This window comes from Scylla paramamosain, chromosome 16 (assembly GCF_035594125.1).
Source record: "Scylla paramamosain isolate STU-SP2022 chromosome 16, ASM3559412v1, whole genome shotgun sequence".
NCBI lineage: Eukaryota > Metazoa > Arthropoda > Malacostraca > Decapoda > Portunidae > Scylla > Scylla paramamosain.
In genome coordinates, this window is record NC_087166.1 from 20,068,450 (window position 1) to 20,088,765 (window position 20,316).

The 20,316-nt window shown below is 42.3% G+C and overlaps 1 protein-coding gene across 1 annotated transcript in view; it reads right to left on the minus strand.

The window, feature by feature from the left end:
* Nucleotides 1-2,218: 2,218 nt before the first annotated feature.
* The window catches only part of LOC135107822 (ionotropic receptor 21a-like), a 40,295-nt gene continuing 22,197 nt past the window's right edge, over nt 2,219-20,316 (minus strand). The window contains exons 7-8 of the mRNA XM_064018112.1: nt 5,005-5,148; nt 2,219-2,588 (exon numbers count right to left, since the gene is read on the minus strand). Of these exons, the coding sequence (XP_063874182.1) occupies nt 2,388-2,588; nt 5,005-5,148 (345 nt within the window). The 3' untranslated portion in view covers nt 2,219-2,387. The remainder of the gene's footprint in view (nt 2,589-5,004; nt 5,149-20,316) is intronic.

Here is a 20,316-nt window from a genome sequence, read left to right on the forward strand (position 1 = left end):
TACCAGAAGAGCAGTCCTACCTGGAGACATTTGTGGTCCCCTCCCCAGATGAGGACCCCGAGGCTGGTGTAGGAGCCCAAACGTTCTTCCAGCAGTAAAGAGACTATAGTTATCCATAAAAAGTGGTGGGGGGAGCTTCCTCTGGCAAGCGCGTTCTCCTGTTGGTTATAGTTTCCTTGGGTTCCCTATCTTAACAAACTGCGGGAATTTGCATCCGCCAGTTACTGACGCTCCCCAGCCAACGGTCGCTGCTTCATGTGATGGGGGATTGGGGGGAAGGGGAATGGACGAAACGGGGAAAGAACGGGAAAGGGTGATGGAGAACTGGGAGGTGATTGGCTCGCCTCCTTCCCCGCCACGTGCTCCACTCTCTCTCTCTCTCTCTCTCTCTCTCTCTCTCTCTCTCTCTCTCTCTCTCTCTCTCTCTCTCTCTCTCTCTCTCTCTCTCTGTTATTTTGCTGTTCATAAGAATACATACATACATATATATATATATATATATATATATATATATATATATATATATATATATATATATATATATATATATATATATATATATATATATATATATATATATTGTTTCTTTTTCTCTTAGACAGACGAGATTAATGGCAAGAGCAACCTCAGCATTATTCATCTTCTTTTTTTTGTTTGTGCTTTCTTACTTGTCCAATTAATTCTCTTTCTGCGAGTGGCAGGGCTCCGAGGAGCTTTCAAAATTTGTGATATTCACGACGTTTCGTTCCTCTTGGAACATCTTCAGGCTAATGATAATGTTATGTTATATGTAAAGAGAAATGGGGGTGAAGAGATAAGGGGTAGTATAGAGTGAAGTGCAATAGATCGAGATGGAAGGAAAGTAGGAAATTAAAACTTGGTGGGCGGTCCACCTTGCTATTTTTGTTTTCCTTTTTTTTTTTTTTTGTAGTAGTAACTATGCCCCTAAAGTTTAAGTAGGTTTTATTACTGAACCTAGACAGTTATGGTTGTTTTAGTGTTTGTGTTTAATGTAACTGTATTGTGTGTGTGTGTGTGTGTGTGTGTGTGTGTGTAAACTTTTTTTTTTAATGAGTGCTAATGAAAAAAAATATTAGGTGTATTTGCTGCGCCCATACAATTATATATATATATATATATATATATATATATATATATATATATATATATATATATATATATATATATATATATATATATATATATATATATTTTTTTTTTTTTTTTTTTTTATTTATTTATTTATTTTTTTCAGAGATCTAGCAGTAGCTATGGGTGGGGAAAGAGGCCAGCTATTATGGAACGGACCAACTATACGAGGAAAGCCGTCGGTAGGGGCACGCCTGCCATCAGGTCTGGCACATCCCAATCTGCAGAGCCCACATCTTTTGCCGTTGAATGGTGGTATCTGTGCCGGGTCAGTGATGGAATTCATATGCAGGTCGCTAACACTGCGTTAATAACGACGTCCTCTGGACCCGCTCACAATTAGCGACCTCCAAGAAACAGTATCCACAAAGAAAGGATGGGGTTGGAGGGTGGAGGTCGCTAATCCGCCTAAGAGTGCTCATTGGCTGTCGAGGGTGATACGTCACTGACTCGTCGTCACAGGCAAGGCAGCCAATCACAAGATCTTATGATATTGTTTACAAACTGATACAGCGTCACGTGCCCACAGCCACCACTCACCACAGTCAACAGTCCTCACAGTGCTACAAAATTGGCAATATTACTATTTGGAGGTCTCTTTATTCATAATATTAAATGTTTTACTTCCCTAATAGTCATTTCAACATAGATAAAGAGAGTGAGCTTGTGACCAAAAAAAAAAAAAAAACATCGTTCTCAAGAACATTTATATTATTATCTTTCTAGATACTTAAAAATATATACTGCACATCACTTAATTGATAGCATGAAGTTCTGCTTAACAAATATTTACGCTGTTGACATATCAATTCCCGTGTAGGAAACACTGTAATTGGCTGAAGAAACTATATGGCAATGATAAATGTAAAGGTCATATGTAACATTTCCAAAGCCAAAGTATTTAGGTAAAGGAAAATAAAACAAGGTATGAATTATGTTCACATGTAATAACTGATTTTTTTTTTTTTAGAAAATTAGAGAGAGAGAGAGAGAGAGAGAGAGAGAGAGAGAGAGAGAGAGAGAGAGAGAGAGAGAGAGAGAGAGAGAGAGAGAGAGAGAGAGAGAGAGAGAGAATTGTTTTACCGTTTCATTTTAAGATCTTTTTTGTTTTCAGTTTCTCACTACAGAATGCAACACCATTTAATCCATAAATTTTGAATGGTTCAAAATTTATTACATAAAAACGAACAGAATATTTGTTTTCCTTTGCTTCAGATGCGAGTTCAGATGCTACAAGTTCACCGCTTCCACGAGTCTCGAAATACCACTTCAACGAAAAAGACGAAGAGTGACACACTACAACCTATAACAAGCACAATGAACACACCTTGCAAGTGTTCAAGACTTAATGGCACGCTCTGCTCTATCTTCCTATCTGTTGTGTTCGCTGATCCTTCTGTAGACGTGCTGGCAGACCATTCAGCAGCTTTCTGTCTGTCCTGGTAAACGTACAAGATGTGAGAGAGAGAGAGAGAGAGAAAGAGAGAGAGAAAGAGAGAGAGAGAGAGAGAGAGAGAGAGAGAGAGAGAGAGAGAGAGAGAGAGAGAGAGAGAGAGAGAGAGAGAGAGAGAGAGAGAGAGAGAGAGAGAGAGAGAGATCCAATGCCGAGGTTAATAACCGTATTCATAGAATTTACTCTAAGATATAGTTAAATATGCCAACATTTAGAGGTCAAAATAATACATCCATGATGATAAAACAAGTACTTCATACACACAGACACACACACACACACACACACACACACACACACACACACACACACACACACACACACACACACACACACACACACACACACACACACACACACACACACACACACACACACACACACACACACACACACACACACACACACACACAGACACACACACAGTTTTCTTTCCCCGTGTAGAAAAATTAGGTATCTCCAAAATGAAAGTAGCTTTACCATTAGATTTTTTTTTTCTTGTGGGAAAATTAGAGATAATGGTCTCTCTCTCTCTCTCTCTCTCTCTCTCTCTCTCTCTCTCTCTCTCTCTCTCTCTCTCTCTCTCTCTCTCTCTCTCTCTCTCTCTCTCTCTCTCTCTCTCTCTCTCTCTCTCTCTCTCTCTCTCTCTCTCTCTCTCTCTCTCTCTCTCTCTCTCTCTCTCTCTCTCTCTCTCTCTCTCTCTCTCTCTCTCTCTCTCTCTCAATATGTAATTGTTCTTATTTCTTCTCTTTTCTGCACAAGAAAAATGCTGAGCTCAGCATTAAAGAAGGTCATAAGTATTTTAGAAAGAGGGATGAAAATGATACAAAAATTATAACGGTTGAGAAATACTATTCCTTAGAAAAAGAGATAAGATGTTTACGTATGTTATGAGGGATTTTTTCTGACGCTAATATAGCTGGCTAGTGTAGTGTAGTGTTGACAGACAGAGCTGAAAGATTAGGCAAGGTGACTAGGCAAGGTGTAAGCAAGGAGGCACAGTTTTGGAGAACAATAGGAGGGACCCCATCAGGTCCATAAGCCTTCCGAGGGTTTGGGCCAGCGAGAGCATGGAAAACATCATAGCGAAGAATTTTAATAGGTAACATGAAGTAGTCAGAGGGTGGAGGAGAGGGAGGAACAAGTCCTGAATCGTCCTAGGTAGAGTTTTTAGCAAAGGTTTGAGCGAAGAGTTCAGCTTTCGAGAGAGATGTGATATTAGTGGTGCCATCTGGTTGAAATAAAGGAGTGAAAGAAGAAAAAGCAAAGTTATTGGAGATATTTTTGGTTAGATGCCAGAAGTCTCGTGGGGAGTTAGATCTTGAAAAATTTTGACTTTCTATTAATGAAGGAGTTTTTGGCTAGTTATAGAACAGACTTGGCATGGTTCCGGGCAGAAATATAAAGTGCATGAGATTTTGGTGATGGAAGGCTTAAGTACCTTTTGTGGGCTACCTTTCTATCATGTATAGCACGAGAGCAGGCTGCGTTAAACCAAGGTTTGGAAGATTTAGGTCGAGAAAAGAGTGAAGAATGTACGGCTCCATGCCAGACAATATCACCTCTGTTGTGCGCTCGGCACACAAAGACGGGTCTCTGACACGGAAGCAGTAGTCATTCCAAGGAAAATCAGCAAAATACCTCTTCAGGTCCCCCTCAACTAGCAGAGGCAAAACGCCAGAGGCACCTTCGCTTAGAGGATCCTGAGGAGGGATTGGAGCGATAGGACAAGATACAAATATGAGATTGTGATCAGAGGAACCCAACGGAGGAGATAGGGTAACAGCATAAGCAGAAGGATTAGAAGTCAGGAAAAGATCAAGAATGTTGGGCACATCTCCAAGACGGTCAGGAATACGAGTAGGGTGTTGCACCAATTGCTCTAGGTCGTGGATGATAGCAAAGTTGAAGGCTAGTTCACCAGAATAGTCATTGAAGGGAAAGGAAAACTAAAGGTTGTGGTGAACATTGAAGTCTCCAAGAAAAGAGATCTCTGCAAAAGGGAACGAGTCAGAATGTGCTCCACTTTGGAAGTTAAGTAGTCAAAGAATTTCTTAAAGTCAGAGGAGTTAGGTGAGGGGTATACAGCATAGATAAATTTAGTTTGAGAGTGACTGTAATCGTCTCCAGATGGTGGAAAACTCGGAAGATTCAAGAGCGTGGGCCCGAGAGCAGGTTAAGTCGTTGTGCACATAAACGCAACATCCAGCTTTGGCTTGAAAATTAGGATAGAGAAAGTAGGAGGGAACAGAAAAGGAGCTACTGTCAGTTGCCTCAGACACCTGAGTTTCAGTGAGGAAAAGAAGATGAGGTTTAGAAGAGGAGACGTGGTGTTATGGAGAGGTGGTGTGTGTGAGATGTAATCGTTAAGACTTCCTCCTATCACTGAGGTTGCGCCTCACCTGTTTGGCAAGAAGAAGTGTTTCATCCAGCCAATGATGTACAAGACCAGCTTCCACTATCATTCTCACGGCTTGGTCAAGGTTCCTTTTAAGAGGAGAGTGGCTTTGTAGACCCATTGCCATGTTGAAAGGTTGGAAACATTCCTGCGGAGAGAACAATATTCTGATACATGAATAATCATTCTTTTCAGGTTTGTCTCCTTAGTTAGTAAACAATTACTTTTACATACCTGTGAATGAATAATATTACATGGTTTTGAAATGGATCTGGTTTCTTAAAGCACACGAAAAAGACTGCATGATTTTAACTTATTACTTTTTTTTTTTTTTTTGAGGAATATTGAAAGTGAAAGTAGTTTTCCTTTATTTATTTTACTCTTATTAAAAGTACTACACAATTTTAACTAATTACTTTTTTTTTGAGAAATATTGAAAATGAAAATATTTTTTTTAAGCCTTATTATCAAGAAATTTAGAAATGTAAGGTTTTACTGTTTTGCAATGTCACCATTTCATCATGCACTGGCTTTTGTGCTCAAGTTTTATGTTTGAGTCTTATTAACAAGAAATTTAGAAGTGTAAAGTTTTACTGTTTTGCTCTGTCACTATTTCATAATACACTTGCTTCTGTGCTTAAGTTTTATGCTTGAGTAAAGTTTTAAGATAAGCACAACTGTAAGCAGAACTCTAAGCATAATTCCAAGAATCTTTGTGAATACAGACCTAGCAGATGCACACATGTTTACCACTTGTGATCACTAGTTACCTAGCCTTATCCTAAGCGAATATCAAGCCTTCCATTTTTGAGCATTGACTATTTAGCTACATGTCATGGGTACAAACTCTAAGCAGCAACGGCATGGCAAGTAACGATCTTGCTAGTTCTGAGCCTTGTTTACCTATACACACCGCAGCCTTATCTGTACTCTCTATTCTATGATCTGCACATACTAACTACTAGGCCATATACTAAGATTATCAAATCCTCGGCTGCTTCAAGTTATTAATTCTGAACAACAGCTACCCAACTATATTCCAAGTGTACCAGTGACTAACCCTTTGGCTACATACGAAGCTTACAGCACGATCGTGCTGTTTCGGAAATTTGTCTCTCGTTATATGCATCCTTAGAATAAAGGATTGCTTATATACGACCACCTTTATTTATTTATTTATTTATTATTGTATATCATTATTATTATTATTATTATTATTGTTATTGTTATTGTTATTAATTATTATTATTGTTATTACTATTATTATTATTATTATTATTATTATTATTATTATTATTATTATTGTTATTTATTTATTTCTTTTTATTTTTATTTTTTTTTACTTATTTATTTATTTATTATTATTATTATTTCTTTTTTTTTTTTCCATCAGACTTGCGGAGAAAGCCGTGCAAGACGCGGAAAGGACCAGTTCCTATTTTACGAGTACATAGTTTCAAGCGGGTAGGGTTGCTCCAGATTTTATATTTGCTTCAAAACTCGAAAAAGAGAAAACATTATTTCAGCACAACTGTTATAACTTTTTTTTTTTTTTTTTTTTTTTTGAAGACACGTCGTCCTTCACAATTTATTCGATGTATGGAGCAATTTGTTATACATCAACGACAATTTGGTACTCAAGCAATAAAGATTAAATTGATTTGTTGGTTTGGGCAATCTTAAGATGTGGGTAGACTCACATTTCAATATCCTTAAAATAAGGCTCCCAAGATGACTTTCTGATTTTCAGCTGGAAAATTTATAATATTGATTCGAAATACACCCATAAAAAATAAATCAGTTGCTTATCTGCATGTATCTTCTGAAACAATATGAACCCATTCTAAGCATGAGAGAGACTGCTCCTTTTATTGCATGCGGTAAAATGTGAGTACCACTACAAACTAACGTTTTTTTTTTCTTTCTTTCATATTATCTTCCATCCTTATCGTATGTTTAAATTTCTTCATTTTTATGTCAGCATTTTGTAGAGAAAGGCGAATCAGAAAAAAAACTAAGCTCAGTAGAACCTGCGGCGGGCTCGCATTATGTACAAAACAAAATAGTCAATGATTTATTCATTGTAATAGCTAAACCGTAACAACCATCTTCAACACTAATGTATCTTAACTTTGCCGGTATCTCTCTCTCTCTCTCTCTCTCTCTCTCTCTCTCTCTCTCTCTCTCTCTCTCTCTCTCTCTCTCTCTCTCTCTCTCTGAAGCAATCAATTACAGATCCCCGCTACCATTTCGTTGATAATACCACGTATTGATGGATTATGAAATTATTTTTTATATATAAACTTGTCAGTGTAACAATTAGCTTGGATCTCTCCAAATTTCATATGTTTATGTGTTTGTCTCTTTTCATCCATCCCTAGATAAATGTCAAGTTGAACCTCCAGTTATATGTCTGCACTCCTTACTGGAAATAACGTCCTCCTTCTTACAGTGGGCTTTGATATTCCATCTCACATCAAATCATTAACAAACTACATGGTATCGTTGATGAGTCATTTACCGTTAAGTTCGTTCTGCACGTCTTATAATTTTACGAAATCGGATGCTGTGGTACTGATACTGTCTTGTTCATATTAAATGTTTTGAGGTGTTAATAATTTGGTAACCTATGTCTAAGGCAACAACAAGGGTTTTACCAAGATCTCTAAAAGAGGATGATCAAAACTCAGTAAGGAAAGCCAGAAGATTGCCGGTAGAGCGGCCTTGACGGAGCCCATACTAGCGATCAGATGGAAGGTTGTGAAGTAAATACTCGTATGTTTAAGAATCTTCCTGTTGAAAATAGATTTTAAAACTTTAGATAGGAAAGAAATCAAACCAATAGGACAGTAGTTTGACGGTCATCCTTTTTAGGAACATGCTGAATGTAGGCAAATTTCCAGTAAGAAGGGAAGGTAGTAGTTTATAGACAGAGTTGAAAGAGTTTGACTAGACAAGGTGCAAGTACGGAGGGACAGTTTCGGAGAACAATGGACCACATCAGGTCCATAAGCCTTACAAGGACTTTAATAGGTAGGATGAAATACTCATATGGTGAAAGAGAGAGAGAAACAGGCCGTCAATTATTCAAGGCAGAGTTTTTATCAAAGGTTTGAGCGAAGAGTTCGGCTTTAAAAATAGGTGAGATGGTAGTGATGCCATCAGATTGAAATAAGGGAGAAAAAGATGAAGAAACAAAGTTATTGGTGATGTTTTTGTCTAGGTGCCAGAAGCCACAAGGGCAATAAGATCTTGAAAGATTTTGACTCTTTTATTAATGAAAGAGTTTTTGACTAGTTGGAGAACAGACTTGGCAAGACAGAATTATAAAGCCCATGAGATTCTGGTGATGGAAGGCTCAAGTATCTTTTGTGGGCCACCTGTCTATCATATATATCACGAAAACAGGCTCTGTTAAAGAGAGAAAGAATGTGGAATGTACACCTCTATGCTAGACACTATCACCTCTGTTATGCGCTCGGCTTCCGTGTCTTTGACACGGAAGCGGTAGTCATTCCAAGAAAAATCAGCATAATACCTCCACAGGTCTCCCCACCTAGCAAAGGCAAAACGTCACAGGCACCTACGTTTTAGGGGATTCTGAGGAGGGATTGCAGCGATAGGACAAGATACAAATATATTTTTGTGATTGATGGAACCCAACGGAAGAGATGAGGTAACAGCATAAGCAGAAGGATTAGAGGTTAGGAAAAGGTCAAGAAAGTTGGACTATCTCCAAAACGGCCAGGAATATGAATAGGATGTTGCACCAATTGCTCTAGGTCATGGAGTATAGCAAACTTAAAGGCTAGTTCACTGGGATGGTCAGTGAAGGGAGAGAAAAGCCAAAGCTGGTGGTGAACGTTGAAGTCTCCAAGAATGGAAATCGCAAAAGGGAAGAGAGAATGTGTTCCACTTTGGAAATTAGGTAGTCAAATAATTTCTTATAGTCAGAGGATTTAGGTGAGAGGTATACAACACAAATAAATCTACTTTAAGAGTGACTATATAGTCGTAGCCAGATGATGGAAAACTTGGAAGATTGAAGAGCGTGAGAACGAAAGCAGGTTAAGTCGTTACGCACACAGATGCAACATCCAGCTCTGGTTTAAAAATGAGGAAAAAGTAGAAGAGAACAGTAAAGGGGCTACTGTCAGTTGGCTCAGACACCTGTGTTTTAGTGAGGAAAAGGTTATGAGGTTTAGTAGAGGAGAGGTGAAGTCCTATAGATTGAAAATTAGATGTAAGACCGTCAATGAAGAAAAGTTGAGGGGGATGTCAAAACACTCAGGGTCGATACCAGAAGAGCAGTCCAACCTGAGGATATTTACGGTCCCCTCCCCAGCTGGTAACTCCGAGGATTGTGCAAGAGTTCACGTGATAATTTGGAATTTTGAGTGAACAGTGTGTATGTGTGATGAGGTGCATGTAGTTTTGTGTGAAGAGAGTTGTGTTTAGAGGGTAGGCTGTGACTAAAACGCTTTCCCTTGTGTTTTGTTTCCCTTGTGTTGTGAGACACAAAGGGAAACGTTCAGTGAGGTCACAGCTGGGTTTCATGATAACATATCTGCGGAGGAAACCATAACACCCATGCCAAAATGTCCCTCCCATGGAGACCCAAAGAATCTTCATACCTCTTCTTATCAGTATCTGCAATACTCGGAATCTTGGATCTAACTTCCACTCGGTAGAACCTCATTTAACTCTTCCAGAGCTTACCTTTTCGTCAATGATAGAGATATTGATAAAAAAAAAAAAAAACCGGCGCAATGTTTTCGTCAATGAAATTCAGTACACTGAAAGTGGATCCTTTATCTCTCCCTTTTACTTTAACCTCTATGTGCGTGACGATAAACTTTGATCTCGTGGCCGCGTTCGTGAGTCTTCATAATTTTCCAATATCTAGCTAAGGCATAATTATGCCTCCATCACTAAATTAATATATGATATTTATATTTCACCTAACTCCTCTGATTACGTAAAACGTATTCATCTTCTTGACTTTCATAAGGGGGTGGGGAGAATATTTTCTCCCATTTTCCCACTTTTTCCAAAATTGTCTTACTTGGAGATTTCAATGATCACTACTAGCATTGGCGATCATCATCTTTCTTTAAATGACTTTATATATATATATATATATATATATATATATATATATATATATATATATATATATATATATATATATATATATATATATATATATATATATATATATATATATATATATATATATATATATATATATATATATATATATATATATATATATATATATATATATATATATATATATATATATATATATATACCCTATTCTCGAACAGAGACACAAGCCCCTCCCTCTCGGTGGAGCTTGGCGGGCCCTGGATTCTTTCCCCATTGAGTGGCAGTGCCTGAAGGTGTGGCGTAGACTTTGACATTGGTCTGGTGAGTCGATAAGACTGCCGGAAACCTGGCTCTTCTAAACAATGGTCTGCCCTTCTACTTGTTACTAATTCCTTGAATCACTCACCCAACTAAAACGTTTCCTCTTTCTCCTCTCTCTGTTTTCTGTCTCGCTAATGTTGCTATTTTTTGTCTAAAACAGTATTAAAAATAGCAACATTAGCGGGAGAGAAAATTGGTGAGCTAACGAGGACTAAAAAGACCGGACTTGTTAATAATAACAGCGTAGTGTACAGCGTATGTGCTCCACTTTGGAAGTTAAGTAGTCAAAGAATTTCTTATAATCAGAGGAGTTAGGTGAGAGGTATACAGCACGGATAAATTTAGTATGAGAGTGACTCTGTAGTCGTAGCCAGACGGTGGAAAACTCGGAAGATTCAAGAGCGTGGGCACGAGAGCAGGTTAATTCATTGCGCACATAAACGCAGCATCCAGCTTTGGATCGAAAATGAGGATAGAGAAAGTAGGAGGGAACAGAAAAGGGGCTACTGTCAGTTGCCTCAGACACCTGAGTTTCAGTGAGGGAAAGAAGATGAGGTTTAGAAGAGGAGAGGTGGTATTCTACAGATTGAAAATTAGGTCTTAGACCGCGAATGTTGCAGAAGTTAATGAAGAAAAAGTTGAGGGGGGTGTCAACATACTTAGGGTGGTCAACAGAAAGGCAGTCCGACCTTGGGACATTTATGGTCCCCTCCCCAGATGGGGACTCCGAGGCTGGTGTAGGAGTCGCCATGATGATTTTAAAATTTTTGAGTGAAGGGTGTGTGTGTTATTAGGTGCTTGTAGTTTTGTGTGGAGGAAAAGAGTTGTCTTTAGAAGGCAGGCTGTGACTGCCCCCTTGTGTTGTGAGACACAAAGGGAAACGTTCAGTGAGGTCACAGCTGGGTTTAATGATGAGTTCACAGCACCCCCTGAACAGTGCTTTAGACCTCACTGGTAGTGATTATCGTTTCGGCAGGTGTCTATATATATATATATATATATATATATATATATATATATATATATATATATATATATATATATATATATATATATATATATATATATATATATTCAAGAAAGAGCACCCTAGTTGCAAGAGAGAGAGAGAGAGAGAGAGAGGGGGGGAAGTTTACAATAAAACAATTAAATTACAGTTTGCCTTTTTAGTGCCTCTTAGCAAATAGAGAAAAAAAATAGCTTGTTATTCCCACAGACTGGGAAGCGATACGGTGTGGTGGTGCGCTTCATACCGTCCCGTTCATCCTTCCGTTCCCCACTCCCACCTCCCCCTGACCAAGCTTCATGCGCGTCTGTAGTGACTGGCCAGCCGGCTAGACACTCCACGCTAAATCATCGTGGATTCCCAACATGCTAAGCTTCCCAGGTGTGGGACCGAAAAGACTCAAAGTCAGGTCAAGTCAAGCACCTGGAAGCTGGGGGAACCCACGAGGCAGCAGTTAGTCTCGCCTCGACTCACGTATCGCTCGCACACTCGCGGCCGCTCGCCCGGTTGTTGCTGTACACCAACAATAAACCCAAGACTGGTCTGCGCTTACCTCCGTGTCCTTGGTGTAGAGAACACTACAGTTGGTGACCGTTGGAATGACGCCGTGACACACGATGGCGACCACGAACGACATGCGCGACGTTCCCGCCTGCACATACGATGTGGCCACGTGGTTTCTACACCTTGAAGCGGTTTGGGATGGTGTGGATGGCCTTACCAATCAGTTTCGATACCAGGCTGTGGTCAGCGGACTCCCGTCAGAGGTGGCAGCCCGTCTCGCCGGGGTGCTAGCTGAGCCGCCGGCGGACAACAGGTATGCTGCCGTCAAGTCCGCCCTCATGGCCGCCTTCGGAAGGACGCCGGAGGCATATTTCTCGGCGCTCGACACCGCGCACTTCGAAGGCGGTCGCCCTTCAGCATTCCTGGCGTGCATGAGCGACCTCAATAGAGCGGCAGGGCACCCACTCTCTGACGCGATGCTTTGCTACCGGCACTCAACCTTCATGCTACATCCTGTACGCATGCAGCTGGCGGCGACGCGCCAGTTCTTGTCCCTGGCTGAGTACTCCGGCCTCGTGGACGCGGTGTACGAGGCTCACCTGGCGTCGCTTCCCTCGCCCCTCAGCCCATCCGCCTGTGGCTGTGGCGACACCAGACCTGCCCAGGGGACCGCCGAGCACTCGTACAGGTACGTGTCCACGGACCCCATCGCACTCCACAGTGTCCATACCCAGCCTGGGACAGAGGACAGGACGCGCCCCGCACCTTCGCCGGCGCACGACAGCGTCCAAGACGGACGGTGGAAGCGTCCCTGCAGCGTCTGGAAGCCGCCCTTGCGGTCGCTCCCGTTCGCTCAGGATTCTGCTTCTACGACGAGCGTTTCGGGGCGGCGGCGCGAAACCGTCGGCTGCCATGTGCCTGGCCCCACCAGGGAAATGGGACACGCGGGGGCCGCTGACCGTCCCGCTGCCACCTGCCTCTCTGTCTCCGGCCCCTGCCGGCCCGCTGTCGCTCCTTAGCCAGCGCGCGCCCGACTCGCCCTCGCTCTCATCGCCTGCTCGGGTCCGCCCTCGTCACTTCGCTCGGACCCGTGGGTCGCCTCTCCCCACTCGCCCGTCTCCGCCTTCCCGGGCGCCAGAACAACCTTGCTCCTGTCAGCGTGCGCTCCTGTGGGTGAAGGACACCTGCTCGGGGGCGCAGTTCCTGGTAGACTCGGGGGCGGAGGTGAGTGTCGTGCCGGCTACGGAGGAAGACCGCCAATCACAGCCCCGCACGGAGTACGACCTTCTGACCGCCAACCACACCCCTATCGCCACATACGGCACACGGATTCTCCGCCTGTGACTCCTACCATTCTCCAGCTTTCCCTGGGCATTTGTGGTGGCGGCATTTGTGGTGGACCACCCGATCCTCAGCATGGATTTCCTTGCGGCTCACGACCTCCTCGTGAACCCCCGCCGTTGGCGCCTTCGTCACCAGCCGTCGGACACCTGCATCCATGCTGAGCCCTGTGCCCAGCCACGCCCACGCCTTACTGCTGTTCGTCAGACGACACGGTACGAGGCCCTCCTACAGGAGTTACCGCTCCTCACTCCCACGCAACCGGGACCTGTGCGGGTACAGCACGGGGTGGAGCACGCCATTGTCATTACTGGCCTGCCCTACTTCGCGCGCCCCCTGCGTCTGCCTCCGGAACGCCTGGGGTCGACGAGGAAGGAGTTCGAGTATAAGCTGGCGGAGAGAATCGTGCGCCCTTCGGACAGCAACTGGGCTTCGCCGCTTCATATGGTGCCCAAAACCCAAGACGGGGAGTGGCGCGCGTGTGGTGATTACAGGGCCCTTAACGCCATGATTCACCCCGACAGGTACCCTATCCCTCACGTGCTGGACTTACACGCCAAACTCCACGGCAAGACAGTCTTCTCGAAGATCGACCTCCGGGCTTTCCCGGATCCCGGTGTCCGAGGCCGACATACCGAAGACCGCGGTGATGACGCCCTTCGGGTTGTTTGAGTTCCCGTTCATGAACTTCGGCCTACGGAACGTGGCTCAGTCCTTCCAGCGGTTCACTAACAAGGTCATGAGAGGACTGAACTTCGTTATGGTGTACATTGACGAGATCCTCGTGGCCTCCTCCTCCCCCCAGCAGCACATAGAGCACCTCCGCCAGATGCTGTCCCGCCTCCAGGACCACGGCCTTAAGATACACTCTACGAAGTGTGTCTTTGGCGCGCTGTCCGTGGACTTCCTGGGCCATAGGGTTACAGCAGCAGGCCTAGAGCATTTCCCGCAGAAAATGTCGGCGATTGAGGACATCCCGCGCCCCACTACCGTCAGGAAGTTACGAGAATTCCTGGGTCTGGTTAACAATTACCATCGCTTCATTCCCCAGGCAGCCAGACTCCTCGCGCCCCTCCACGACTTGCTCAAGGGGGTCAAGAAGCACTCGCCCAAGCCCCTGGAGTGGGGGCCCAGTGCGGACGAGGCCTTCCGCGCCGTCAAGCGCCATCTCCTCGCCCTTACCCGCCTCAAGTACCCTGTCCACCACCCAACGACTGTGCTCGCTACCGACGCCTTGGGGGAAGCTGTGGGAGCAGTGCTGGAACAGGAGGTCGCCGGTGAGCTCCGTCCTGTTGCGTTCTTCAGCAAGCGACTGGAGCCTGCTTAACGCAACTACAGCGTCTTCGACAGGGAGCTCCTAGCAGTGTATGAGGCCATGCGCCACTTCCCCTACTTCCTGGAGGGTAGGGAGTTCCACGTGCCCACTGATCACAAGCCTCTGACACACGCGATGGCGTAATCGGGCGACAGTTTCACTCCCCGTGTGTGTCGGCAGCTTGCCTTCATATCGGAGTTCACGACCGACATCATGCACGTCAGGTGTGAGAACCCGGTGGCGGACGCTCTCTCCCGCGGCGATACACGCTCTGGCGACTGCGCCCTTCCACGAAGCGTGGCCACGGTCGCACGCCCATCTCCCGTGGACTACGCGGCAGTAGCGGCGACGGCACGCCGGCACTGCGGCACGCCATGGCTCACTTACGGCCGACGCCTCCTCGCCCTCACCCCACCGGTCCCACACACTTCCCAGCGGAGCTGCAGACCGCGACGTCGGTCTTCCTTAGGACCGACGCCGTTACCAGTCCTCTGCAGCGACCCACACCAGCCGAGTCCAGCCAGTACGCCTCGGCCAGCGGCACCGCTAGGACCGGCTCTATGCCTCCCGCATCCGCGACCGCATCCAAGGACAAGAGTATAGCGGCGTTTCTCAGGCTCCCACAGCGCCGCCATCACTCATGGTATCTTCGCCTCTACCTCCCCCTCCGCCACTGCTCTCCCCGCCCCATCCACTCCCTTGCCTTGGAAACAACACCATGGCCCCCCTTCGCCGCCCCTCCCGCCCCCACCACTCCTAATCCCTTCGCCGCTCCTCCGGCCACCGCCTCCACCCCCGCCCGGCTTCCCTCTACTGCCGCGCCACCCACCTTCCCCAGGCTCTCCGGTGTGCTTGCTTCCGCAGGAGACGGACCAGGGGCACCCGCCACTGCTAGCGACGGACGCGAAATTTTTTTTTTCCCAAACGATTTGGAGTGTGGGGGCGGGGCTAAGTGATGAGTGTGTAGAGAAAACGAATTTTATGGTTAAATTAATGATAATATTTTATTAACAATCACACACGCTCTCTCTCTCTCTCTCTCTCTCTCTCTCTCTCTCTCTCTCTCTCTCTCTCTCTCTCTCTCTCTCTCTCTCTCTCTCTCTCTCTCTCTCACCACACACACACACACACACACACACACACACACACACACACACACACACACACCTCTCAAAAGATTTCCTTTTCTCGTATGTCATACTTTGAAGGTATGTTTCAAACACTCTTACTTTATATCTTATATGTAGCCTACTCATTGTGTTCATAGTCACAGCATTAAGAGTTCTACTCCACAAGAAGTCTCAATGCAACAGCGTTTTGTGTGGGGTTTGGTGGTCATGAATGACACTTAACATTACATGAGCATATCAGCATCACCTCAGTCATTTAGTTTGATTTTTTTTTTGTGCACAATAATACCTACTTCAGCACCCGAGCTGTAACAAACCAATCTGCATTCTTTCTGCCTATATAATATACGTAGCTATGCATTCACGTGTAATTTTATTTATCACATTTGTAAGTATGCTAGAGTAAACTGCCTGAAACCAATTTTAGGTTTCGAGCATGGAGAATTGTTATATCAAGAGCAGGTACCGTCATCACAAATAAGACATTAGAAAATTTCCTTCTCTCGTGTGCCATGCCTTGAAAGGTATGTTTCAAACAATTTTACCTTATATCTGAAATGTACTCATTAAGTTTATTAGTCATAGTATAACAGTTCCAATCCAAGTGGTTGTAAACTTATATATATATATATATATATATATATATATATATATATATATATATATATATATATATATATATATATATATATATATATATATATATATATATATATATATATATATATATATATATATATATATATATATATATATATATATATATATATATATATATATATATATATATATATATATATATATATATATATATATATATATATATATATATATATATATATATATATATATATATATATATATATATATATATATATATATATAGATACTGATGGAACAACTCCAGAAATATTTAAGTACTGTATAGAGGAAACAGTGGTAGAGTGGATGTTCCTGATGTGTAAACTTGTTTGGTGGCAGAAAGAAGTTTCATAGGAGTGGAGGAAGGCAATAATTGTGCCTCTCTACAAAAGTACAGGTAGTATAAGTAAATGCAATAGCTTATAATGGATTATAATGGAAAAGTTTCTTGGAGAACACAGACTGAAATGGTAGCTATTGGGAATAACACAGGTGAGTAAGGAGGAAGACGGTTTCAGAAAAAGGAAGGGTTGCGTGGATGAGATACTTGCAATTAAGATGATCGTGGAAGAGTATCTAGGAGAGGGTAAAAAATTTTAATCAGTCTTCATGGATCTGAAGGAGGCACATGATATGTTAGATAGGGAAGCTTTATGGAATAGTCTATCGATTGGATGTCTACGATTAAGAAGGAAACTGAGTGAAAAGTAAGCTGATGGTGTTTCAGAGGAGAGGGATCGAGGTTGTGGAGGTATGAACGCCATACTCTTAGAGCGAATACGTCAGACACAGAGTTGTGATATATAGTGATGGATGGAGAGAAAACGGAAGTTGGTATAACGAGTTCAAGTATCTTGGGACAGCGTTAGGTAAGCATAGAGAGAAGGGTGGTGAAATAAGGACTAGGGCTTTGAAATGTATGAGTGCTATAGGAGCACTTGGTAGGATTCTGAAAAGTAGGAATGTGATCATGGAGGTGACGAGGGGCTTGAGGAATATGATCCTTTTTGCCACATTGACATGAATTTCAGGCGTGGGCATTGAATACACCACAGCAGTCTAGGTATATATATATATATATATATATATATATATATATATATATATATATATATATATATATATATATATATATATATATATATATATATATATATATATATATATATATATATATATATATTGATTGCTACACAAAGGTTAAAATACGTAATTAAGTTTTACATCTTAACTGCCTTACCTTCATAACACCTTTACATGAATTACATTAAATGGAAATCTGTCATTTATTTTAGCGACAGTTCAACCTCTGGATTTCTCTCTTCCCGAATAGATCTAACTCCCCTCGTGATTTCTGGCATCTAGCCAAAAATATCTCCAATAACTTTGCTTCTTCTTCCTTCCCTCCTCTATTTCAACCAGATGGCACCACTGCTATCACATCTATTTCTAAAGCTGAACTCTTTGCTCAAACCTTTGCTAAAAACTCTACCTTGGACGATTCTGGGCTTGTTCCTCCCTCTCCTCCCTCCTCTGACCAGTTCATGCTACCTATTCTAATTTTTCGCAATGATGTTTCCATGCCCTCGCTGGCCTAAACCCTCGGAAGGCTTATGGACCTGATGGGGTCCCTCCTATTGTTCTCCGAAACTGTGCCTCCGTGCTTGCACCTTGCCTAGTCAAACTCTTTCAGCTCTGTCTGTCAACATCTACCCTTCCTTCTTGCTGGAAGTTTGCCTACATTCAACCTGTTCCTAAAAAGGGTGACCGTTCTAATCTCTCAAACTATCGTCCTATTGCTTTAATTTCTTGCCTATCTAAAGTTTTTGAGTCTATCCTCAACAGGAAGATTCTTAAACATCTATCACTTCACAACCTTCGATCTGATGGCCAGTATGGGTTCCGTCAAGGCCGCTCTACTGGTGATCTTCTGGCTTTCCTTACTGAGTCTTGGTCATCCTCTTTTAGAGACTTTGGTGAAACTTTTGTTGTTGCCTTGGACATATCAAAAGCCTTTGATAGAGTCTGGCACAAAGCTTTGATTTCCAAACTACCCTCCTACGGCTTCTATCCTTCTCTCTGTAACTTCATCTCAAGTTTCCTTTCTGACCGTTCTATTGCTGCTGTGGTAGACGGTCACTGTTCTTCTCCTAAATCTATTAACAGTGGTGTTCCTCAAGGTTCTGTCCTGTCACCCACTCTCTTCTTATTATTCATTAATGATCTTCTAAACCAAACTTCTTGTCCTATCCACTCCTATGCTGATGATACCACCCTGCACTTTTCCACGTCTTTTCATAAACGTCCAACCCTTCAGGAGGTAAACATATCACGCAGGGAAGCCACAGAACGCCTGACTTCTAATCTTTCTAAAATTTCTGATTGGGGCAGAGCAAACTTGGTATTGTTCAATGCCTCAAAAACTCAATTCCTCCATCTATCAACTCGACACAACCTTCCAGACAACTATCCCCTCTTCTTCAATGACACTCAACTGTCCCCCTCTTCTACACTGAACATCCTCAGTCTGTCCTTTACTTATAATCTGAACTGGAAACTCACATCTTATTTCTAGCTAAAACAGCTTCTATGAAGTTAGGTGTTCTGAGCCGTCTCCGCCAGTTTTTCTCACCCCTCCAGCTGCTAACTCTGCACAAGGGCCTTATCCGTCCATGTATGGAGTATGCTTCACATGTCTGGGGGGGTTCCACTCGTACTGCTCTTCTAGACAGGATGGAATCAAAAGCTTTTCGTCTCATCAACTCCTCTCCTCTAATTGACTGTCTTCAGCCCCTCTCTCACCGCCGCAATGTTGCATATCTAGCTGTCTTCTACCGCTATTTTCATGCCAACTGCTCTTCTGATCTTGCTAACTGCATGCCTCCCCTCCTTCCGCGGCCTCGCTGCACAAGACTTTCTTCTTTCTCTCACCCCTATTCTGTCCACCTCTCTAACGCAAGAGTTAACCAGTATTCTCAATCATTCATCCCTTTCTCTGGTAAACTCTGGAACTCCCTGCCTGCTTCTGTATTTCCACCTTCCTATGACTTGAATTCCTTCAAGAGGGAGGTTTCAAGACACTTATCCATCAATTTTTGACCACTGCTTTGACCCTTTTATGGGACTGGCATTTCAGTGGGCATTTTTTTTTTATTAAATTTTTGTTGCCCTTGGCCAGTGTCCTATATATATATATATATATATATATATATATATATATATATATATATATATATATATATATATATATATATATATATATATATATATATATATATATATATATATATATATATATATATATATATATATATATACATAACGACAGTGAAAAGAGCATACTGTTTTTACCATAAATTTATCAGCTGAATTTACCATAATCGAAGAAACGGCTTAGTTTTTGGCAACATGCGGGAAGTCTAGGTGAAACGTTTACCCTACTCGGATTTAAAGCTGTTTATTACAGCTCTCTGTCGCCAATCACCTAATCATGACCTTATTTAGCCTAAGACCTTCCCATCTATCCTATGCGCCTTAACCTTTCTCAGGAGCCTCTGATGTCACCTGCCTTTAATGGACCTATTATTTTTCTTGTCTTCGTCCTATATACCTGATAAATCCCCTGGGGTCAGTCTTCGCCTGGCTAGCTACCTTTATTTCATTTTTTTTTTTTTTAGCTTTCTTCGTTAATTTCCTGACTGTTCTAACTAATTAAGTATACTGAGGTCTTAAATCCTCTTCCCGTCTTTAATTATATATATATATATATATATATATATATATATATATATATATATATATATATATATATATATATATATATATATATATATATATATATATATAAAATTAAAGCCATACATACATACATACATACATACATACATACATATATATATATATATATATATATATATATATATATATATATATATATATATATAT